We start from the raw sequence: 20272 nt of genomic DNA on the forward strand, positions 1-20272 counted from the left end.
AATTCAGACAAACTAGCTGAAAATTACAAATATTCACAACAGCCTGCCAAAGGTGTATCACACTTGAGAAAAAAGGAAAAATGTTCCATACGAAATTACTCTCAAATTATCTTAGGATTTTTAAGATGTCATATAAATTTTCAAGGGGGTTAGAAAGCATTAACAAAAATATAAACCAGCTTTTTTTGGTATATATATATATATATATATATATAAAGGAAAAGAGAAAACATTAAGAAAAATAAAACCAAATTACACTGATGTATTTTAAAAATTCTGACACAGTATATTTAAGGTATCAGGAAGATGGACAAGCTGCTGTAGGTGTTAATTTTTTTAGCAATTATGTCTAACAGGTTAACTGCAAGTTATTTTTTTACATTTTGATTCTGAAATTTTTTACTTACTGACATCAATGATAAAATTGCACTCATACCAGTAAGATAGTAGATAAGAAAGAAATCTTGTAAAACCTGATGAGGACAAATTAGGCATTTATTATTGGTTACATGCTCTGATGTTTTTATTTACTTCCAGTTAACTTACAAAACTTTCATACAGCAAATTTAAAAATCTTATTACTTGTCAGTACAATTAGCTTGCCTTGCACATTTCTTGGAAGCATTAAACTCAAAATCCCTCTGTTAAATGATCTGAAAACACATTTACTTTGCCCATCATTGGAAAACTATTCTTGCTTGCAAGTATTATGAGAATTGTTGCTCTATTTAAGGAAATTACAGCATCTTAAAACAAACACGCCCATTGTTGCACAAAATATGCAGAAGGTAATATACCATAGATGGCTTTTGACTTTAACAGTACACACAAAGTCTTTGCAAAGGTTTCCTTGAAGTCTCTGATGCTCAGGATAGAAATGTCTCAGAATCTGCCCATTCTACTTCTCTGTATTTGGACAGCCTAATTGTTGATGTGTGTTAAAACATCTACTAATTAGTTAACACCATGTTTAAAAAAAACTTTAGAAGACCTTGAGAGAAAGAATTTCGCAACAATTTTTTAATCCATCAATCTCTGATTGATTACTTACTGCCCATATATAAATGAACAAAGGAGATGATGTTTTGGTTTTAAAAAATGTTCACATTTAGAATATTTTCCTCACTTTAATAATGTTATTTACCTTTTCATCCCCTTGTCCTGGAACATGACAGAACCAACATTTTGTTCTTTCACACCCACGTGAAGTCATGAAATAATATCTGCAGTATTTACGGGGCAAGTTAAGTGCATCAAGGATCTGCTGGACTGAAGGAGAAGCCTGGAATAAAATAAAATTAAAACAAGCAGAAAAAGCCAAATAATATTTATTGAAAGCAAACATGGTTTTTGTTTTTTTAAAGTTTCAAAATATCTACAAACCATAAACAAAAGCAGAAAATGTGATCTCTAATTAAGCCTCTGAAACAACCCTCATCTCTATACTGTATTTGCAGCATTTCAAAGGACACAAAGATCAATCCCTTGTCATGTCATGTTGATGTCTCATACAACAAAAGCCTGTCTTGAAGACCACAAACAGGGATAATGCAAGAACTGCTAAATGAGATGGACAATGAGTAGAGAGGAGGGAGAAAGATGACAAGTTACTGCACAGCTCTGAGTCATCATCTGAGAATTCTGGGGAATCAATTTCCTTAACCCTTTTTCAGTGCCCAGCATCATGGATAAAGCAGGCTGTCTTGAACATGTGAAACCTTGTCTGCTTTTAAGTTCTACAAACATCAATAAAGCAAAAATCATTACTTGATTTTGCTTAAGCTGAAAACAGAAATCAAGAAAACTTCACTGTGAATAGCAGCCCCTTCATCACTGATTTTGTTCTCAGAAATTATACTTAGTGATAACATCTTTAAAGGTGTAAAAACAAACATACACAGATTCACAGTTTCTGACTTGATACATGGGGAACCGTCTGAACAGCCATAAGAAATTTAGTGCCAAAGGATCAGAAATCTAAGATTTAACAACTCACACTTGCATTTTTCTCCATCTTCCATGGCTCAAAATCTCCACAATTCTTCAATGGCAGTGAAGTACTTCTTCCTGAAGATTTGCAACCTAAAAATTAGGATGAGGGCACAAATCACATAATAAAAATTAATCATACGGAAACCGCTCTCATCCATCTTATTTTCCTTTATATTTATAGTTCCTTCAAGTCACAGCAATGATTAATGAAAAATTGATTAATGTAGTCTAAAGCCAGTAATTTAAATTACAGTTTTCTTAATTATCCTAAAAGTGAGACTTTACACAAACTTCAAGAGTAAGCACATTTAAATTAAAAACTTCACTACTTTATTCAAGGTTCCTGCTCTAACTTACACAGATAAGAGAAGGAATAAAAATATCCAGAAGTTTTAATTTCAAAACCTACCCACTTTATCAGTAATCTTTGCATTCCAACATCACTAGCCCTAAATTTAAGCTATTTTTTCCGAACTGATTGAAAACCTTTCATACTCTTATGTTTTAAGCAATGCAAGTAGAAAGTTTAAGCCCAGTTACTGGTTTCTTAATCATGAAACTTGGTTTTAGAACTTTAATTATTATTGAATGACAGTTTCCTTTCTCTGAAAAAGAATAATGTTAATGGAAGATAAAAGTTCAGATTTTCAACTCCATATCTAAAGGCAAATGCGAGTTTTTGAATGCCCTGCATTCTAGGGTTCCCATCTGGCCCCTTCAAAGAACTGAGTGTTCAAAAGACAGGGTGCTTAGCCCCTTCTGGCAAATCATAATTACTAAAGAGCATCCAATAACGAATGTTCTTCTAGAGACTGGCACTAGGCACATGGTTCTTAATCTCCATGTCTTCCTAACAGACAGGGCTATCACAGGATAGGAAGGACAGAGCATAATGTAGAACAATGAGTATTAAATGTTATGTATTGTTGCATTGCAAAAACTTGTGAAGTGACAGTGGACCACTCAATCAGTTCAGGATTGGATACATTTAGTCACAAGTAAAAGATTGAGAAAAGAGCTAACCACTAGCTATAGAAAAATGACACTGGGAATTTGATCTTTCCTCCAGATTCCTGCCATCCCCAAGCACAAAGTTTTTGACCAGGTCCTTTCAATAGTTTGTACTCTCTCTTGCTGATGGTAGGTTAGACGTGTAGGGAAGCAGGCCCTAAAGCCAAATAGCCAATCCTGCCTGCACAGTTCTGGGAATAGAAGGCTGTTTTGCCCTGTCCCAGCACAGAAACTCTTGCTTTGGCAACTTTCAAATAACTTTAAGAAAGTAGACTTTGAAGAACTCTTCAGAAGCTGCATATGCTTTGAAGGCCAAAGACATGAACAGTTTCAAACAACTGGGGTCTGAAGACATATTCAAAGTCGCTTTTTGTCATGTGTTTCTTGCACTACCTGAAAATACTGTTAAATGACAAGACAAAATTTTTCTACAAGCTCAGACTGACAGTATAATTTGAAACTCAACAAGAACCCCTGTGACTGATCTTAGTTCAAGAAATCCATATAAATATCCATATTAATCAATAATTCTAAAACCACTGATTTCCAAAGCACCTGTTGCAAAGAAACAGCATGCAGTATCTAGCCACAAGTAATCGATTCCTATTCTTCTCTATCTTGTACGCCAAATAAACCGCGCATTTATGCAAAGCTAAATGTCAGATTTGTTATGTGCAGTGACTGCAGTTCCATTATGATTTCTCTGGTGGCACAGACATCTGTCCCACGTGTGAAATACAGTGGGTCAACATGAAGTGCTACTTACTAAATCCATATAATTATTTGACCCAGTCTAGTGAATGCCTCAAAAACATTTGAATTGGCATAAACAACAAAGTTCTGACCTTCAGCAAGGTGGGCAAACCACTTTAGCAAGTCTTATTAAGAACAATCAACCAACCAAATCTGCAGTCACATTCTCTGACCACAAATAAAGGAAAAAAGTTACTTGCTAATAACACATGTCAAACACAATGTGTCAGACTACTAAGAATGTGTGCATTCCTGTACCATTAAAGTATCTGAAAGGCATAAATATCAGATAGAATTATTCTAGAAATAACTCTATCTGATATTTATGCCTTTCAGAATTATTTCTAGAATAGAATTCCGCTAAAAACCCAACCCCAAACCTCTCACTAACCTACCATGAGATCTTGCAGTTTTGCTTATATGTGCAAAGTAAAATTCCAGCCAACATCTTCAGGAACTGAAAATAGTCCTTAAGATTTCATTGGCAAATAAAGCACAAAAAAAAAAAATTCTGAAGGGCTCATCAACACAGCATACAATACCATGTGTCCAGGATTTCATCTCTGTAGTTCCACTGAAGAGATTTACTTTTCGGTCATTCAATGGCACTCCTGATAGCAATTCACCATTCACTTTGTATTTACAGTCACTGTTGAATATTAAAAACCAAAATTTTGTTAAAATTAGTTTGTTTAACCAAATTTAACAGGGGTTTCTTTCATCTACTGCGTGCCTTAAAAGAGGGATTAAGTGTACAAAAGATGAGAATTTCTTCAACACTTTATGCAACACTTCGGAACTTGCCATAAATTTAAATACCCAGAAGCCCCAACAATTTTACTTTCATTACTCTCATTTGCCTGGTCCAATCTGATTATGATTTTAGCTGAGATTATTCTGCCCTAACACATAACGATATGAAATTTTGTTATTCAATAAATAAGTAGAAAAGGCACCTGTGAACCACTCCCCCCCCCCATGCTGACAAGAAGATTGAGATGATTTCTGTCACCTCTGAAGAAGCATCTACTTTACTTTAGTCTGTAATGTAATATGTGCCAAAGAGTAAACCCCAAGGCTTTTCAAATTACATCTGAAGAGTCAACTGTTTTCTTTCCTAAAAACTGACTACTGGACAGAAGATTTAGGTGATTTCAAAGGGAATCCAAATTAAAGACTGTTCTGCTTTTATTCCCAAATATGTACATTCTGGAGAATTAAATGTCTAAAATGTGGTGTTTTCAAAAATAAGATAAAAATATTGCTAGCAAAATACTTGGTAATCTCTTTCACATTTGCAAACAAATCCACAGGAAAAATATTATTCCCTTTCATGAGATCTTGCTCCCCTTCTCCCTTTCAAATAAGAATCCTGGTTCAGTACAATCCTGGTTTTAACCAGCTTGCTCCTCTGCAGACAGAAACAGTTGCCAGCTCCTATAAGGGATTCAAGTTATTTAATACTTCTCATAGTCAAGATAATTTAAATAGTTCCTAAACTTTGGGAGGTTTTCAATACAATTTGAAATAAAAATGCTACTGTAGAGAGGAATAAATTCTATCTAACAAACCCAAATTTTTCAAGATGAATCTTTATTCTCATCAATGCATTTGGGTGGGTTTCCAGAGGGAACTAAAAATCTGCAGTTTTAGTTATTCAGAAATTTCAAATTATCACATAATATCTTCTTATCTGCTTCCTCATGATGCCAGCCTCAGTTCTGACACAATAGGATTTTCATAGCAGTTTCCCTTCAGATTTCTTTAATCTAAACATGAAACTACACACAATTTTGCCAGGAATTGTAAACTATATACATCTACAAGCATTTTTTTTTAGTAACAGCATCACTAGAAGAGGAGTTTGTTAAATAAGAACAACTATGTTTTCTTCTAGATAAAACTTCACAATAGTAACATTTTTCAGTAAAACTAGAGAAAATAGTTCAACTGCAAAGGAAGGCCTCTTCTCTAACCACACAGAGTGCTGCATTGCACAAACATATTTTGTTCAGCACAATCTACTTATTCTGTAAAGAACTTATTCAGCACAATCTACTTGTTCTGTAAGAACTATTTATGCTACTAAGACAAATTTAAATGGGCATTTTATAGCAGAAGGAGGAGCTTGGAGCTCTCTAGTGGATTAACAAAAAGATGCAGTATTCTCCACTAACAGACTTCTGTCAGACTCAAGTCTGTCGCAGAAATGTGAGCACTGTTGGAAAAAAAAGCAGCACTCTCTTCTATGTCAGCTTAGGTTTCTTGCTTATTTTGAAAATTACTATGTTCTAGTTCCAGCCAGGACAGGGTTAATTTTTGCAGTAGCCAACTGGTGATTACTGCTCCTAAACCACAACACTCTAGTATGTTATTTCTCTTCTAATTACTTAATAATTTAATCTTAAGTATACCTTTCATACAAAAACTAATTCTCTGTCATTTCTGGACTGCTGATGAATGCAAATTTCTCAGTCTGACAGTAATTCAGGCTCGGACAATCACCCACCACATCCAGTTCAACAAGGGAAAGTGATGGATTCCGCATCTGGGAGGGGGCAACCCTAGAAGTACAGACAGACTGGGGAACGAGAGGCTGGAGAGCAGCACTGTGGAAAGGGACCTGGGATCTTGGTTGATGGCAAGATGAATGTGAGTCAGCAGCGCCCTGGCAGCCAGGAGAGCCAACGCTGTCCTGGGGGCATCAGGGACAGCATCACCAGCAGGCCAAGGGACAGGACCGTCCTGCTCTGCTCCACACTGGTGTGGCCTCACCTTGAATATTTTATGAAGTTTTGGGTGCCACAACATAAGAAAGGCATTAAACTATTAGAGAGTGTCCAAAGGAGGGCAATGAAAATGGCGAAGCGCCTTGAGGGGAAGCCTGGTGAGGAATGCCTGAGGTCACTTGGTCTGTTCAGCCTGGAGAAGACAAGGCTGAGGGGAGACCTCACTGCAGTCTGCAACTTCCCTGTGAGGGGAAGAGGAGGGGCAGGCACTGATATCTTCTTTCTGGTGACAGGACCCAAGGGAATGGCCTGAATATGTGTCAGGGAAGGCTTAGGTTTAATGTTAGAAAAAGGTTCTTCACCCAGAGGGTGGTCAGGCACTGAACAGGCTCCCCAGGAAGTGGTCACAGCAGCAGCCTGACAGAGTTCAAGAAGCGTTTGAACAACGCTCTCAGGCACACGGTGTGACTCTTGGGAATAGTGCTGTGGTGGGCCAGGAGTAGGACTTGATGATCCTTACGGATGCCTTCCAACTCAGCTTCCTCAGTGATTCTGTAAATCAGACTAAGAAATATTTACAATAAACACTGCAAACACAGCTTGAAGCTAGAAGAACAGTAAAGCATGTCCTTAAATGCATGTGACATGTTTTTAAGCACCTTTTTCTACTGCTGTACAAATATTTGTCAGCCTGAATTTGAATAAGATCTTTCAATTCTTTCATAAGCAGAAAAGAAAAAGGGAATGTTTATTACTTATTTATTATTATTTTTTCATTTTGTTAAGTTCTGGTAAGTGCTATTGTGGCAAGAAACACATCTTATGCTACATTCACATTGAGATGCAAAAGTGAGACAATGTCATGAAGTTAAATATATTTTGTCACCAGTCAAAAGTCAAAATAAGCCCTATTGTCCTGTCAGGCTATGACAACACTTGTTAAGTACTTTGTGGAGTGAAATTATATTACTTCATGTATTTATTTTCTTCATCACATAGTTTCAGTAACATGGAAAATTGAATTAAATACTGGTGATGTTCAGGTAAAAACATCATGTTTTATTTGTATAGTAACTGGGGAATACCACAGGTTACATGAAGGACACACTGTATGTACCTTTTTCCAGCTTCACTCTTATTTTCTTCTTCAACATCAGGCACTCCATCTGCAACCTTGAACTGAGAAGATATTTAGAAGTTGTTTTCAGGTACAGCAAAGCACTACTAAGACTGTTATGCTTTACTCTACAAACTTAAAACTGTTAGTGATCATTGCAAAGTGTGATAAGACAGTCTTAACTGTAGAAACTTATTTGGTGTGTAGGACTATTCTTACAACATCTTTGTTAATGGACATACTGCCTTTATACACTCTGTTCTTTAAAATGGTGATTGTTAATTGGAAAAAAAGACAATGTGACTGTCTTCTCTTTGCTCCCATGATAATCTCAGCAATTTTTACACCCACTGCCCAACTTTAACTGTGCCTGACAGATGTGTGTAACACCACAAAAGCTATTCCATCAAGTTTAATGAAATTTAAAACTGCACCAAGGAGGAATTTAAGCCTTTTGCTCAGCTCTACACAATCGCGGATAGTTAAAAAATCCCCAACAATATGGAGAAAAAAGACATCACAAAACATATTTGGAGGAGAGAATCTGAAAAGACTAATGCAGAATTAAGTCAGAGAATCCTGGCTTTGTTTCGTCCATTATTCATGAAGTATTTTAGGACTTCATATTCTATCACAAATTGATTATAGCCAAAGAATTGGAGATGCATATGCTCTCACTGGATTTCCAAACTTTATTTTACCAGCTCCTGAATAGTTTTAGCATTTTCTCCGTGTGTAGTTTTTGTCCTTCTCACAGGATTATTAATTGGAAAAACTATCAAAAAGCATAATCTGAAAATGTCCCTGGATGGTAGAGTACCTGCAGTAAGTATTCTGCCATCGCATTCCCCCTGCAGGTGTGCACTGCTATTTTCTATCCACATACACAACAGGTTTAGGTAGGGCTTAGTATGCATTTTGTGGTCTGAGTTTGGGTTGGGTGAAATTATTTGTACGTATTTTCTACTGTCCAACACATCACAGAAAAGCAAGCACTAGGACACTGATTTTATAAAGCCACAAAGCTATGAAACAACCCAAATGGGACTGACCTGGTAATACTGCAACAAGTACCCCACCTTCAGCAAACCTTACAGTTTAACAGACCCTTTTTGTCTCTCCAAAAGATCAGCAAACAAAATGGCACTGTTAACTTTGTGAACTGCATGTTAGCCACCCCAATTCCATTTGCTGAAGGAAATGCTTTTCTTCTTTTAAATAATTTTGAAAGGGAAACTGATTCTCTGCTGTTTGATTAACTTTCCAATTACTTCCCAATTTTAACCCTGTGAATTTTACAGTTTAACTTATCCAGTTTAAACCACGAGCCACTCCTGAAGTAGTGGAAAACAGTAAATGTTATCAGCAACTGCGTATGAGTGGCAGAGAGACATAAATTCCAATTCATTATCAAAGAAGCAAATAATATAAAACTTCAGCAAAACTTAAAAGACCTAGACTTATTATCTAGAGGAGGGAAGACAGAGAAAGGTCAGATAAAGTCAGTAAGCATGAAAATTATTCCCTCTGAACAGCTAGAAATGTGTATGTTAAAAGTTGTTTTGCCCAAGTAATGAAGCCCAGAATGACTCTCCTTAGATGCATGATGGCTGTGCAGCTCCCCAGCTTTCCAACACTGCCCCACCCTTCTGATACTGAGAGGCATTTAACAGCAACATTTAAAATTAGGTATGTTATGTAGAAATGTCATACATGCAAAGCAGTACGCATAGGTGTACACTGGAACAGTAATTTTTGTACCATTGGGAATACAGCATTACTGCAACAACTGACGTAACAATAGCCTGTTTCACTTCCAATTTAAAGTCTAATTGTTGGTGACAAAAAAAAATCAAGTTCTGTTAAGCGAAGATGACATTGCCAATACACAGTCATCTATGAAATGATAATATTCTTTCTATTTCAGGAAATTTAAGATTTTGTTGATAAAACAGCATTAGTAATTAAAATTATGCAATTATGTAGACTGTAATTTCTTAAACTATTTAAGGAGAGAAAGCATAATTTCTCAGTACCTTCTCATCCATGTCCAAACTTGTCAAAAGATCATCTAGTTTGCTCTGTTGCCTATCTTTAAGAAAGTCCTCACTAACATCTCCTGAAGGACTGCTTCCTCTGGAGGAGTTGTGGGTCTTCACATCTTCAGCTGAAAATGTATAAATGCATTGCTTTATGTGTTTCCCATGCTACAAGACAACAAAGCTTTTATTTCCTAAATATTACAAAGGCTTAGAACTAATGACATTTAAGAACTCCTAGGACCTCCTAAATGTGAAATTTGTATGGAAAAATATTTCATGCTTAAGGCAGGAACCATTTCAAATAAATATTAGGCTGAATCTGCAATTAAAATTCTATCCAAGCTGTATGTTCTTTAATGGTCCCTGCAGAACAGTACAACACATTTACTTTTACAATATTGAATTCAATACTTTAGAAATAAATTCAGTTAAGCTTTTTTATTAAAACATAGCCAAAGATATGAGTGGCAATTTGCTAAGCAAAAAGACTTAGTCTTTGTTAGAAAAGGGCATAAGTTAATCATACTGACATGATGCAACCCTGAACTAAATACAGAAAGCTCTGAGAAACTCCAAATTCCTGTAATATAGTAAACTCAGTAAGAATTCAGTGTCAGGAAATCTCAGCACCTTTTGCAGGTGTCACAGGAAATGAATGACACACCTGGCTGCAACTTTCTGAAAGGGCTGTTTAGGTACAACAGAAGAGTTCTGCATAGAAAAGAAATTCACTACTGGATCACACAAATGACTTCCAACTGCACTGTGGTGTCCAGACACAGGAAGAAAGAATCAGATTAGTATTGGAAAGGTTTTTGTCTTATAGTCACTGGTCTCTATGATCACCAAGTACAAGACACATCTGGCTGAAGACAACATACACAAGATTTCCACTTGAAAGGTGAAGAGGATTGATGTCATCCAGAATATTTTAACTACAGTAGTTTTTCCCCAAGTAAAAAGTGAAGCCACTAAGGCAAGGAGCCATGACTTCACTAACTCAACACAGGAAACCAACAGTAACACCTATTTCTAAATAAATACATAAATAGTCAGTAATTAGCAAAGCCAGGCACCCTACTTTTGTTCTGTGCAGGTCTTTTTCAAAAGTCGTGTATTAAACAGTACGTTACTCTGTGCATATTCATCTAAGATTATGACGGGATCCGGCTTCTCAGATCTGGGAAGAAGGACTTTAGGCACCATAAAAAGAATCAAAGACTTTCAGCCTCAAACTTTGCTACAACATGAAGCAAAACAACAAAGAACACGCAGAAGTTACTGAATAGTACAAAACTTCTTGCCAGGTCTGGCTTCAATCACCTCAGCATTGCAGAATCCATGGCACAGCCCCCCGTCTCTCTACATGACCAGAGGCATAACTGTGCACTTCCTCTTGACTCCTCCTCAGGGAACTTGTGTCTATTTCTTGGTATCTGAGCTCTTAAAACCTCATTAGCTTTTATTTTGCCTTCTAATACCTGAAGCCTGAAATCTTCTCTTCCCCTAATAGTCTCTAGTCACTCCTTTCCAGGAGGCACTATCTGCTGAAATCACTCTTTCTATGTGAACATAACACATTAATGTGGAAAACCAGCACTAGAGGTACTGTCACAGACACCTTTCAAGCCTGAAGTAAAATCAACATGTAATGTCAGAATGTAAGATTAGCAACAAGCTGACAAATTGATACCAGAAGGCAAATACCATGAACCTCCAAAACCAGTCTCAGCACTCTGTATGTTCACCACTGTCAGTAAAGGGCTTCTACTCAAAGTCAAAATCCCGTTCTTCCAACCTATCTAGCAGAAACTTCTACATTAGGTATACCTTGGTATACCAGTAGGTCTGGTATGCAAGCTGTAGAAAACAAAATAAATCACATTCATGTACTGCCTAGCTGGACCGTTCTGCTTTAAATAGGAAGAAGAACCCCACCAAATCAGAAGTAACCTTACTTCATTAAAAAAGGACATCCTTTAAAAACAAAACACTGTCTCAGTGGAATGGGCATAGCATCCACAAAAAAAATCTCAAAAGAACAACCTGGAAATAAATCTGACTACAAAATTCTGTGTGCTGAGAAACACAACAGAACAACCACCTCTAACTCTGACCTGAACTCCAAAGCACTATTACAGGACTCAGTGTCTTACTATGATCTCAACAACTAACAGAATTCTTTGCCTAAAACTGTCAGAGAAATGTCAAAAAACCCTAGAACCAGAACCAAATTAAAAAACCTCACTCCAACACACTAGTCCTACCAACAGTAATACAGAGAAGTACATGTTCCCTGTATGACTCAGGCTTGTGTCATTTTGAAAGATGTTGACTCAATATGCATTGAGAAATGAACTGCTGTAACAATAAAAAGATAATACAAAAAAGTTTTTTTGTTTTTTTTTTTTTGTTTTTTGTTTTGTTTTTTTTTTAATGTGGAAAGCAGAAAGCCTTAGTTTTGTCACAAAACATCTTTTTTGGTTTTTTCTTCTTTTGATTATATACCAAAAATTTTCAGAGACCCTTACCTTTTAACACCAAATTACAGGAATTTTCTGTATCACTTGACTTCCCAGATTCTTGCACGCATCTGTTTTGAACAAAAAGTGTACTTAAGATTTCCATCTTGCACAAATGCAAAATAATCTATCAGTTACATAAGATCAAAAGTTCTCAGTAATACTTTTAGCTATGGACAGAACACTAACAACCAACACACTGTTTTAAGTCTCTTTTTAACTTTCTCTTTTGGCTTTCTTATGTTCATCCCTTCAGATGTACACCTAAACATGTTGAGCAAAACCAAGACATTTCAAAACCCAAAATTTTCAGTAAAAGCTCATGATCTCATTTAATCTTTGCCTAAAATACTGGGAAGGGAAATTTTCTCTGTATAGCAAATCAATAAAATACCGTGCTAATGAGCCAATTCACCAGTTTCTAAAAAATGTGATTTATAGTAATTTTATACTCAACATCATTTGCTTAACAATGAATTTCAAAAAGAGTAACAAAAACAACTGTTCAGAGGAAGATACTTAATTCACTTATTTCAAAGGTAAGGTAGGAAAAAATAAATACTTCTCCTTAGAAAAGCTCAGAAGGGACAAATATGTATCTTAAATGTTACACATAGAACATATAACACATGATCATGATCATCACACATTTTAGAAATTTGTTACCTGGTGAATGACACCAAGTGTAATGACAGCAAGCTGTCCAGTCAAGGCAACAGAAAATAGTAAACAAAAGCATATGTGAAAAATTAGTTTTACTGCCTCATTCAGGCTTCAGGCCAGAATGTTTTCCTGATGCCTGGAAGTGACCAGCACTCTTCTCTACATAAAATGCAAGCACCACAGAAATAAGCTGTTGAAGTCCCAGTTGTATTTGGTAAAACTCAAAAAAAAAAAACCTCAAAAAAAGCCCCACAAAAAATAAAAAAGTATGAGCTGGCCACGATCTGGTATTATCTGATAATATCATAAGTTACCCGATAAAACTGGGGTAAGGTCTATTGCCTTATTTCAATATTCTCATACTGAATCATAATATTAATATAATTCATATATATTAATATATTATCATATTGATTTATAATATTAGTATGTTCCTGACTGCTACCAACTATGTTTAATCATCATCTAATAATATCTGCATCAAATTATGGAAGGTAAAAACCAAACTAAGAAATGTTGCCTGTTTCTTTAGCAAATCCAGGGGAAATTCTAAGAAAGAAGAACCATGCATTTTTATTTCCCTTGGCTAATGGCAAACAAATTGAACAGGTATCAGAAAGAAATGAATGCTCCTTCTAATACATTTACTATTTATTAGCTGCTTCTCAAGAAGTTGGACGCTCCTACTACAGACTTGCCCTGCTCTCTTAAGGCTTGTTTTGGCAGAAATTTTATTCTGTTAACATCTAAAAGTTTTATATTCTCATGTTCAAAAAAAATGTTCAGCACCTCAAAGAAGATTCCCTTCCTCTTTTGCACACAGCTTTAATGAAAAGGATAAGGAGAGCAGTGAGTAAAAAAACCCCAAAAAACGCAGTTATAAGGTGGTACGATCCTGAAAATAATTGAAGTGTTACTTAAAATACAGGTAACATAAAGCCACCTAGAAAGACCACACAAAGAAAATTAAAACACCCATCCCAATAAAAACCCTGATCTTCGGAGGAAAATTTTGCATTATTTCTATCTAAACCTTTTTTTTTTTAAATTAAAAATTCAATCTTAAAACCTTTTCACTGAACTCAAGTATCAAAGCTTAAGAGAGAAAACAGACTAAACAATAGATGAGTTCATTCCATGAAGAATGACTATCTCATTTACAAAAGTTAGGTTCGACTTTAAATTTCTTTTCCTCCTCCTGTGACTTTTATTATCATCTGAAAACCCAGTAAAACATTAACACCTAATGATTTACACCAGGAACTTGCTGAATGAAGATGCAGGATGATAAACCTCTACGATACTTTAGCCAAATCACACATGTGAAAAATATTCACGTCTGGGGATAGGAGAAAAAGTGGGAAGAAGAATAGCAGAACAGAACACTACTGTAGAGACAACCATTTACTCTTACAGATTCAAGAGAAGAATGAGCTACACCTAAAAAGTAAAAACATTTCTAAGTATTATACCACTTTACAACTAAGAAAACTACCTTCAAAGGGATATCTGCTATCTCAAATCAAGAATATTACTTTTAATTATCTTTGTTTCTATTTTTATATTTCACTTCATTTAAACAAGGTCTTTAGGACTATCTTGTCCTACAATTCAGAGTTTATCCCAGCTCTTATGAAGAACAAATTAATTTATTTGCATTCAGAATACTGTCATAGCTCAATCAAACTTACACACTCAAAATCAAATAAAGAAATAATTTCAACAGAAATTAGTGAAATTCTCTAAGGAAGCTTGACCACTACAACCAAAGCATATGGAAATGAGATAAAAGTACTTAGGAATATTGTGATAAAAAAATAATTATATGCATACCTAAAACTACTCTCTACCGAATACGTCTTTTCTGAGGTAACAGGAGACTCAGGCTTAATATAGACCTTAGTGTCTTTAATGCAGTTTGCAGAGGATGCTTTCACTGGACAATTTTCACAGCGTGCAGGTGCAGACTCCTCTTCATTACTGGTTCCAAAAAGATCAGGGTCATCCTGAATCACATCAATGACAAGAACATCTTGGTTGTAAGCTTCAAGGACATCTGGTAAATTTTGCCTTTTGCATTGTGAGAAATTCCCTCTTGATTTTCTATCACCTTCATTTATTTCTAATCCAACAAGGTGGTTGACTGCATTCCAAGAATGATCAGGAAAACTAGATTTCAGCACACACTCAGTACCACAGAAATCAGGCACAGATGGCTCTGGCTGTCCATCAAGAAGAGCATGTGGGTATGCAGAAAAACTTTCAGGGAGCACAGACATCTCATCAGAGAGGTTTACAGAGCCATTATGCTGGAAGTCCTTACTATCAATCTCATCTGCTTTTTTCTGTATGGAAGCTGGAGATGTAGCATCACTCATGACAGAAAGAGGACGCTGCTCAGATTTTACCAAGAAAGTCTCTTCACCTGTCTTCTGCCTTCCTGGACTAGTGCTTTCAAGAAGCTCTAGTGGACTACAAGTTTTGCTTTGAAATGAACGGACAGATTCCTGTTTCTTGGATTTAGGTTTGTTCCTGCATAAAGGAATTTTGAATTTTGTCAGGTTTCCAGAGGTTAATGGTTTAATTAGGCTTAAATCAGAAAATATCTGGTTCACTACTGATACTTTAGGGCTGAAGTTTATACTGTTTGTGTTACTTGCAGAAGTACCACTCTGGATTGTCACAGACAGGTTTCTATTTGTCACATCTCCTTCGTTTTCATCCTTTTGTTTTGTTATACTGTTCTGGACTGTCGCAGGCAGGTTTCTGTTTGTCACATCTCCTTCATTTTTTTCCTTTCGTTTTGTCGTACCATTCTGGACTGTCACAGACAGGTTTCTTTTTGTCACCTTTCCTTCATTTTTATCCTTTTGTTTTGTTGTGTCATTCTGGACTGTCACAGACCGGTCTCTGTTTGTCACAACTCCTTCATCTTTATCTTCTTGTTTTATTGTACCATTCTGGACTGTCACAGACGTGTTTTTTTCTGTTACATCTCCTTCAGCTTCATCTTTTTGTTTTGCTGTAAAATTCAAGTCTGCTTTAACTTCTTGCACATCATCATGGTCAAAAGCCACAGCACTTTTATCTGTATTAACTGGTGATTCCCCATTTTCATTGTTCATTGTCAAAGTCTGATAAATATCTACAGAAGAGGATTCCATTGTTTCAAGTGAAGCCTGACAGTCAATATTTGGATCAATCTTTTTATGTGTAATTTCTTTTGCAATTTCTGCCGATGATGTATGCAAATCCAGCTGTCTCACATTCCCAGTAACTGCACTACATTCCACAGCTTTAACAGCACTCTTATCAGAAGAATCCTCAAAAGCAGCCTTTAAAAGTCTTTTTCCTTCTGAGATGAACCTATGATTTTTAAGAAACCATTCAGAAGTCCTGGCACAAGATTCAACAGGCCAAACTTTTTTACCAGTCATGGGTATTGTTCTTTGACAGGTAAACTGCTGCAATTTCTTAGTAACTTTGTTCAAATTTCCTCCTGTCTTGCTTTTCTGACGATCACAAACATCATGGATCTGAGCTAACGCTCTAAGGCTATCTGAGGCAGCTGCATAATGTGCCATACTGCTTGAATTTTCTCCTTTTACTACTGCAGAGAGCTCAGATGTCTTGTTAAAGCCAGTTTCAAATGCAAGTAATTTGGTACTATTCTTTCTCCAGGCTGATACAGTTTGTACTTCCTGAGTATTTTTTTCTGTATCAAAATGTGATGTATGATCACATGAAGCTGAGAAAGTATGATTTAGTCCTGAACCTGAAAATGAACTTGACATGGCAACTGCTGCTTCTGTTTGTAACTCACACTTCTTGCATTTACTAGCCATGTCTGAAGATTTCTCTGTGATTTTCATCTTTTTTCTAGGCTTTCTACCAATATTCCACTTTTTTCCCCTTAAACACTTACTGCTTTCATTCAGGCAGTGTGAAACACAGCCTTTTTCATTTACATTCTTTTCTTTATTAGGTGATAAACCACCTTTTATGAGTGATCTCTCCTTTTGCATTCTGCTAGTGCTGCAAATTCTATCATTCAAGTCTCCAGTACCATGGGTTACATGGAAGAATCCATTTAATTTGTAACTGTTGGTAGTTCCACTAGCTGAAGGCTTCACTAATGTATTGATGTAACTACAGTCCTCTAATACCACAAATGGATTCTTTTCAGCTGCACAGAGCAAGCCACTACAATGGTTTAGGACATTACTGCCACGTTCAGCACCACATTTTGCAGATGGATTCATCACCTTTTCAGCTGCAGTCACACTTAAACTTTGCAAGTGCTTGATAAGACCAGATCTGTGTTGCCTTTTTCTACACTGCACACCAGGCTCTTCCGTTACAGCATGGCATAGAAAGCTCTTGCTTTCAGTGTCACCTGAAGTAGAAACTGTAGAAGATATAGAATAGTGAGATTCCTTTTCCTTAGAATCTTCTACCCTATTTTGCTTTGTCTTAACCTTTACAGCCTGTGAAGTACCAGAGTCTTGCTCAATTGCTCTCAACTGTTCCTCTACTGATTAAAAAAACAAAGAAGTGTCATTAAAGAAAACTCTAAGGGAAAAAGACTACCCTCTTTTATAAAGAGAACCAAAAACCCCAAACATTAAAGGCTGCTAAAGAACATGACACCATATAAGGCTAAAATGTTTTGGTCAAGTTTTATGATTTTTTTTTAAATGAACACTATTGGGACACTTAGGGTAAAAAGGATGTATTACCCTCAGGAACAAATGCGAAGTGGAACAGAACCATAGGGTGTCATAAGGACACTGGAAGTTGCGTATTTGTTGCTTATTCCACATAAGTGGAAAACAAGAGCAAATCTGGCAAGAAAATACAGATGCTGTTTGCACGCACAGCCTTAAAATCTCTTGTTTACACAACAGGTTCTCTGTAGTAGGAACACTTATTAAAGAGTATCTTTCAGAGACACAGTCCAACCAAATGCATCCAACTGATCAAGAAGATCCAGAAAAATTAGAGACTACTACTTTTTATTTAAAAGCAAATACAGATTATGTAAAAAACTGTATATCTGAAAATTTAGACTAGAGAATGGACTCAAGAGCATACTAGTATAATGCTGTTTTTTTTAGACCTTGGTTTTCAAGGTAAAACACAATGTTTATATCTCAGTTTTTCAGAATATGGTTTTCAGATAAAGTATTAATAATCTACAGTAAGTATATGTCATTTGAATGTATCCACGTCAAAAGTAAAAATAATGGTTTTAGACAATCATCCTGAAAAGAAAGAGACCTGAAAAACTCCTCTTTCAGAATTGTTCCAGTTTGACTCAACATTCTCTTAAATTCATCAAAATTCTCTTAAATTCATCAAAACACAATCACTGTTTGGGTTCTTCTACATCTTTTGGGATTTTTCAGAAAATAGCAACTAAAAAATGCTGTTTTCTAGAGAGCAAACCCCAGCATTCTATAAAGGCAGACACTGAAACAAGATATCATCATACATAATAAAAAGATAATAGACATAGTAAAAGATAATAGACAGATGAATGAGGAATTAACTGTGCTTTATTCTGGCATTGCTGAAACTACTGTCTCCTTTCTTGCTAGTGGCTGACCACCTCTGAAGAAACAGGGAATGCTTTTGAGAGACACAAACTCCCAGCATTCCCTAACAACGCCTGTTACTGTCCATACCCCTTCCTCTCTCCCTCCCTACACCCCCTTGAAACGCTAACTGGTCTCCTCTCCTTCATGTTAAATAGGCTGCTTTTCTCCTTCAGGAAAAGCCTTTCCTCTTTCTCAAAATCTGTCCTCTTCTAAGACTGGTGATATTCACAGCACTGTGAAACACACCCTAGCTTTTCTCAAACTAAGTCAGCAGCCAGTTTTTAAAGGGGTCTTACTGCAGGACCAATTTGGGAGCCCAAATTCTGTAGCTGTACTTCTACAATGTGCTTACCACTTTCACCTGGGCTGTCTGGTCGTTTCTGAGGGCTTGAGCTCTGCTGCTCTTCTTTTATGCAACGCTTCTGAGTCTTTCTTCTCGTTGTTGGTTGTTCTTGTCCACTCAGATCCTGCAGCTGCTGTGACAGCAAGGCATTTCTGTTCCTCATACTCAGAGCTCCTTTCCTGGACTCTGGACATTGTGTATGCTGTTTTAGCAAGGCAGAACTATCCCTCTCCTTGGGACCATGTACTTTGGGTTTCCCCACTGATCTGCCTTTCTCGCCCAAGCATCTCCCTTCTTTTTCTTGTGTCCCTAGTGTTCTTGATCTAACTAATAGACAGCCATTCAACTTCTCTAGTATGTCAACCTCTTCCTGAGGTTTTGGTTCAGGGACAACTTCCTGAGCACCCAAATTCTTCCTAAAATCTGGGATTTGCATATTCTGCATCATTGTAGAGCCAGCACATTTCACTTCAGTACTCCATGTGACCTTTTTGGGTTGAAGAACTTCTGGTTCTGGAAAACAGGATATTCCACGTCTCTTTGTGCTCTCAACTTCCCTCTTCAAGTTTGGGACTTGTAATTTTATTTCCACACAGGAATGTTTGCCTTCCGTTCCTGAGCTCCCTGAACCCTTGTGGAAAGGGAAGAAGTTCAGGTCTTCTGAGCAATGTTCATTCCTGTCAATCCCTGCTGAGAACTTTTTCTGCAAAGTAGTTCCTGAGAAAAGTAGCTGTTGACTTTGACCTGTCCCTCTTAGAGTCTCTTCCCAGCACATTGCTGCACCCGTGGCTGCTGCTTGCCAATCTTCACACTCAGCTGCGTTTGAAACTAATGAAGCTACACCTTTGCTTCTTCGGGGAGACTTCCTCTGCTGGATTCTCTTGGTTTTTTTAGGTGGGAATTTCTGTCTGTTCTCACCTTGCTCCTTCTGCATGGGCACAGGAAGAGCAAAACACTTAAAGGAAGTGCGAGAGAGCCTGGCAGGTTGTGGAAAGGAAGGTAAGGGCTGCTCAGGCTTTCTCTTTGGTGCCAGGCGACGACTCCGCTGGACTACCAGCTTCCCCTCTGGCTCGCACCCTGCCGGCGGAGAGGCGGGGCTGCTGACCTCCGGGTCAACCAGCTTCACCTCGCTGGTTCTCACCACCTTCCCTGACCTCAACTGCGGCATCTCGGTGGCGCAGAGGCAGCAACAGAGCCCACAAACCCGCTCGCCAGCGCACCTTTCGCTGCAGCCTCGCTAGCCCGGCACCCACGATGGCTGCAGGCCCGAGCGGGCAGCGGGACACAACTCCGCCCAGGCTGCCGCCTGCGGGGACACCCGGGGGCACCCAGACCGACAGAAAGGAAGCCCAGGCCGCCCAAAGAAAAACCACGGCCACCGACAAGCCCTTCCTGACACCCTCACTGCCCCCGCCCCCAAACACACACCCCGAGCAACCTCTCACAGACCAGGGCGCTGAAGGAAGCGGCCCCGCGCCTCTTCATACTCAAGAAGGCCGC

The 20272-nt window shown here is 37.4% G+C and overlaps 1 protein-coding gene across 1 annotated transcript in view; it reads right to left on the minus strand.

Annotated features, from left to right (window-relative positions):
* TOPAZ1 (testis and ovary specific PAZ domain containing 1) overlaps window positions 1–19940 on the minus strand; it is a 36362-nt gene extending 16422 nt beyond the window's left edge. Inside the window, exons 1-8 of the mRNA XM_041466708.1 lie at window positions 18782–19940; window positions 14663–17363; window positions 12176–12237; window positions 9639–9769; window positions 7603–7664; window positions 4299–4405; window positions 1997–2082; window positions 1145–1282 (exon numbers count right to left, since the gene is read on the minus strand). Coding sequence (XP_041322642.1) covers window positions 1145–1282; window positions 1997–2082; window positions 4299–4405; window positions 7603–7664; window positions 9639–9769; window positions 12176–12237; window positions 14663–17363; window positions 18782–19940 — 4446 coding nt within the window. The remainder of the gene's footprint in view (window positions 1–1144; window positions 1283–1996; window positions 2083–4298; window positions 4406–7602; window positions 7665–9638; window positions 9770–12175; window positions 12238–14662; window positions 17364–18781) is intronic.
* Between the last annotated feature and the right edge of the window lie 332 nt (window positions 19941–20272).

This window comes from Pyrgilauda ruficollis, unplaced genomic scaffold (genome assembly GCF_017590135.1).
Source record: "Pyrgilauda ruficollis isolate IOZ18807 unplaced genomic scaffold, ASM1759013v1 scaffold2, whole genome shotgun sequence".
In the NCBI taxonomy this organism is placed as follows: Eukaryota; Metazoa; Chordata; class Aves; order Passeriformes; family Passeridae; genus Pyrgilauda; species Pyrgilauda ruficollis.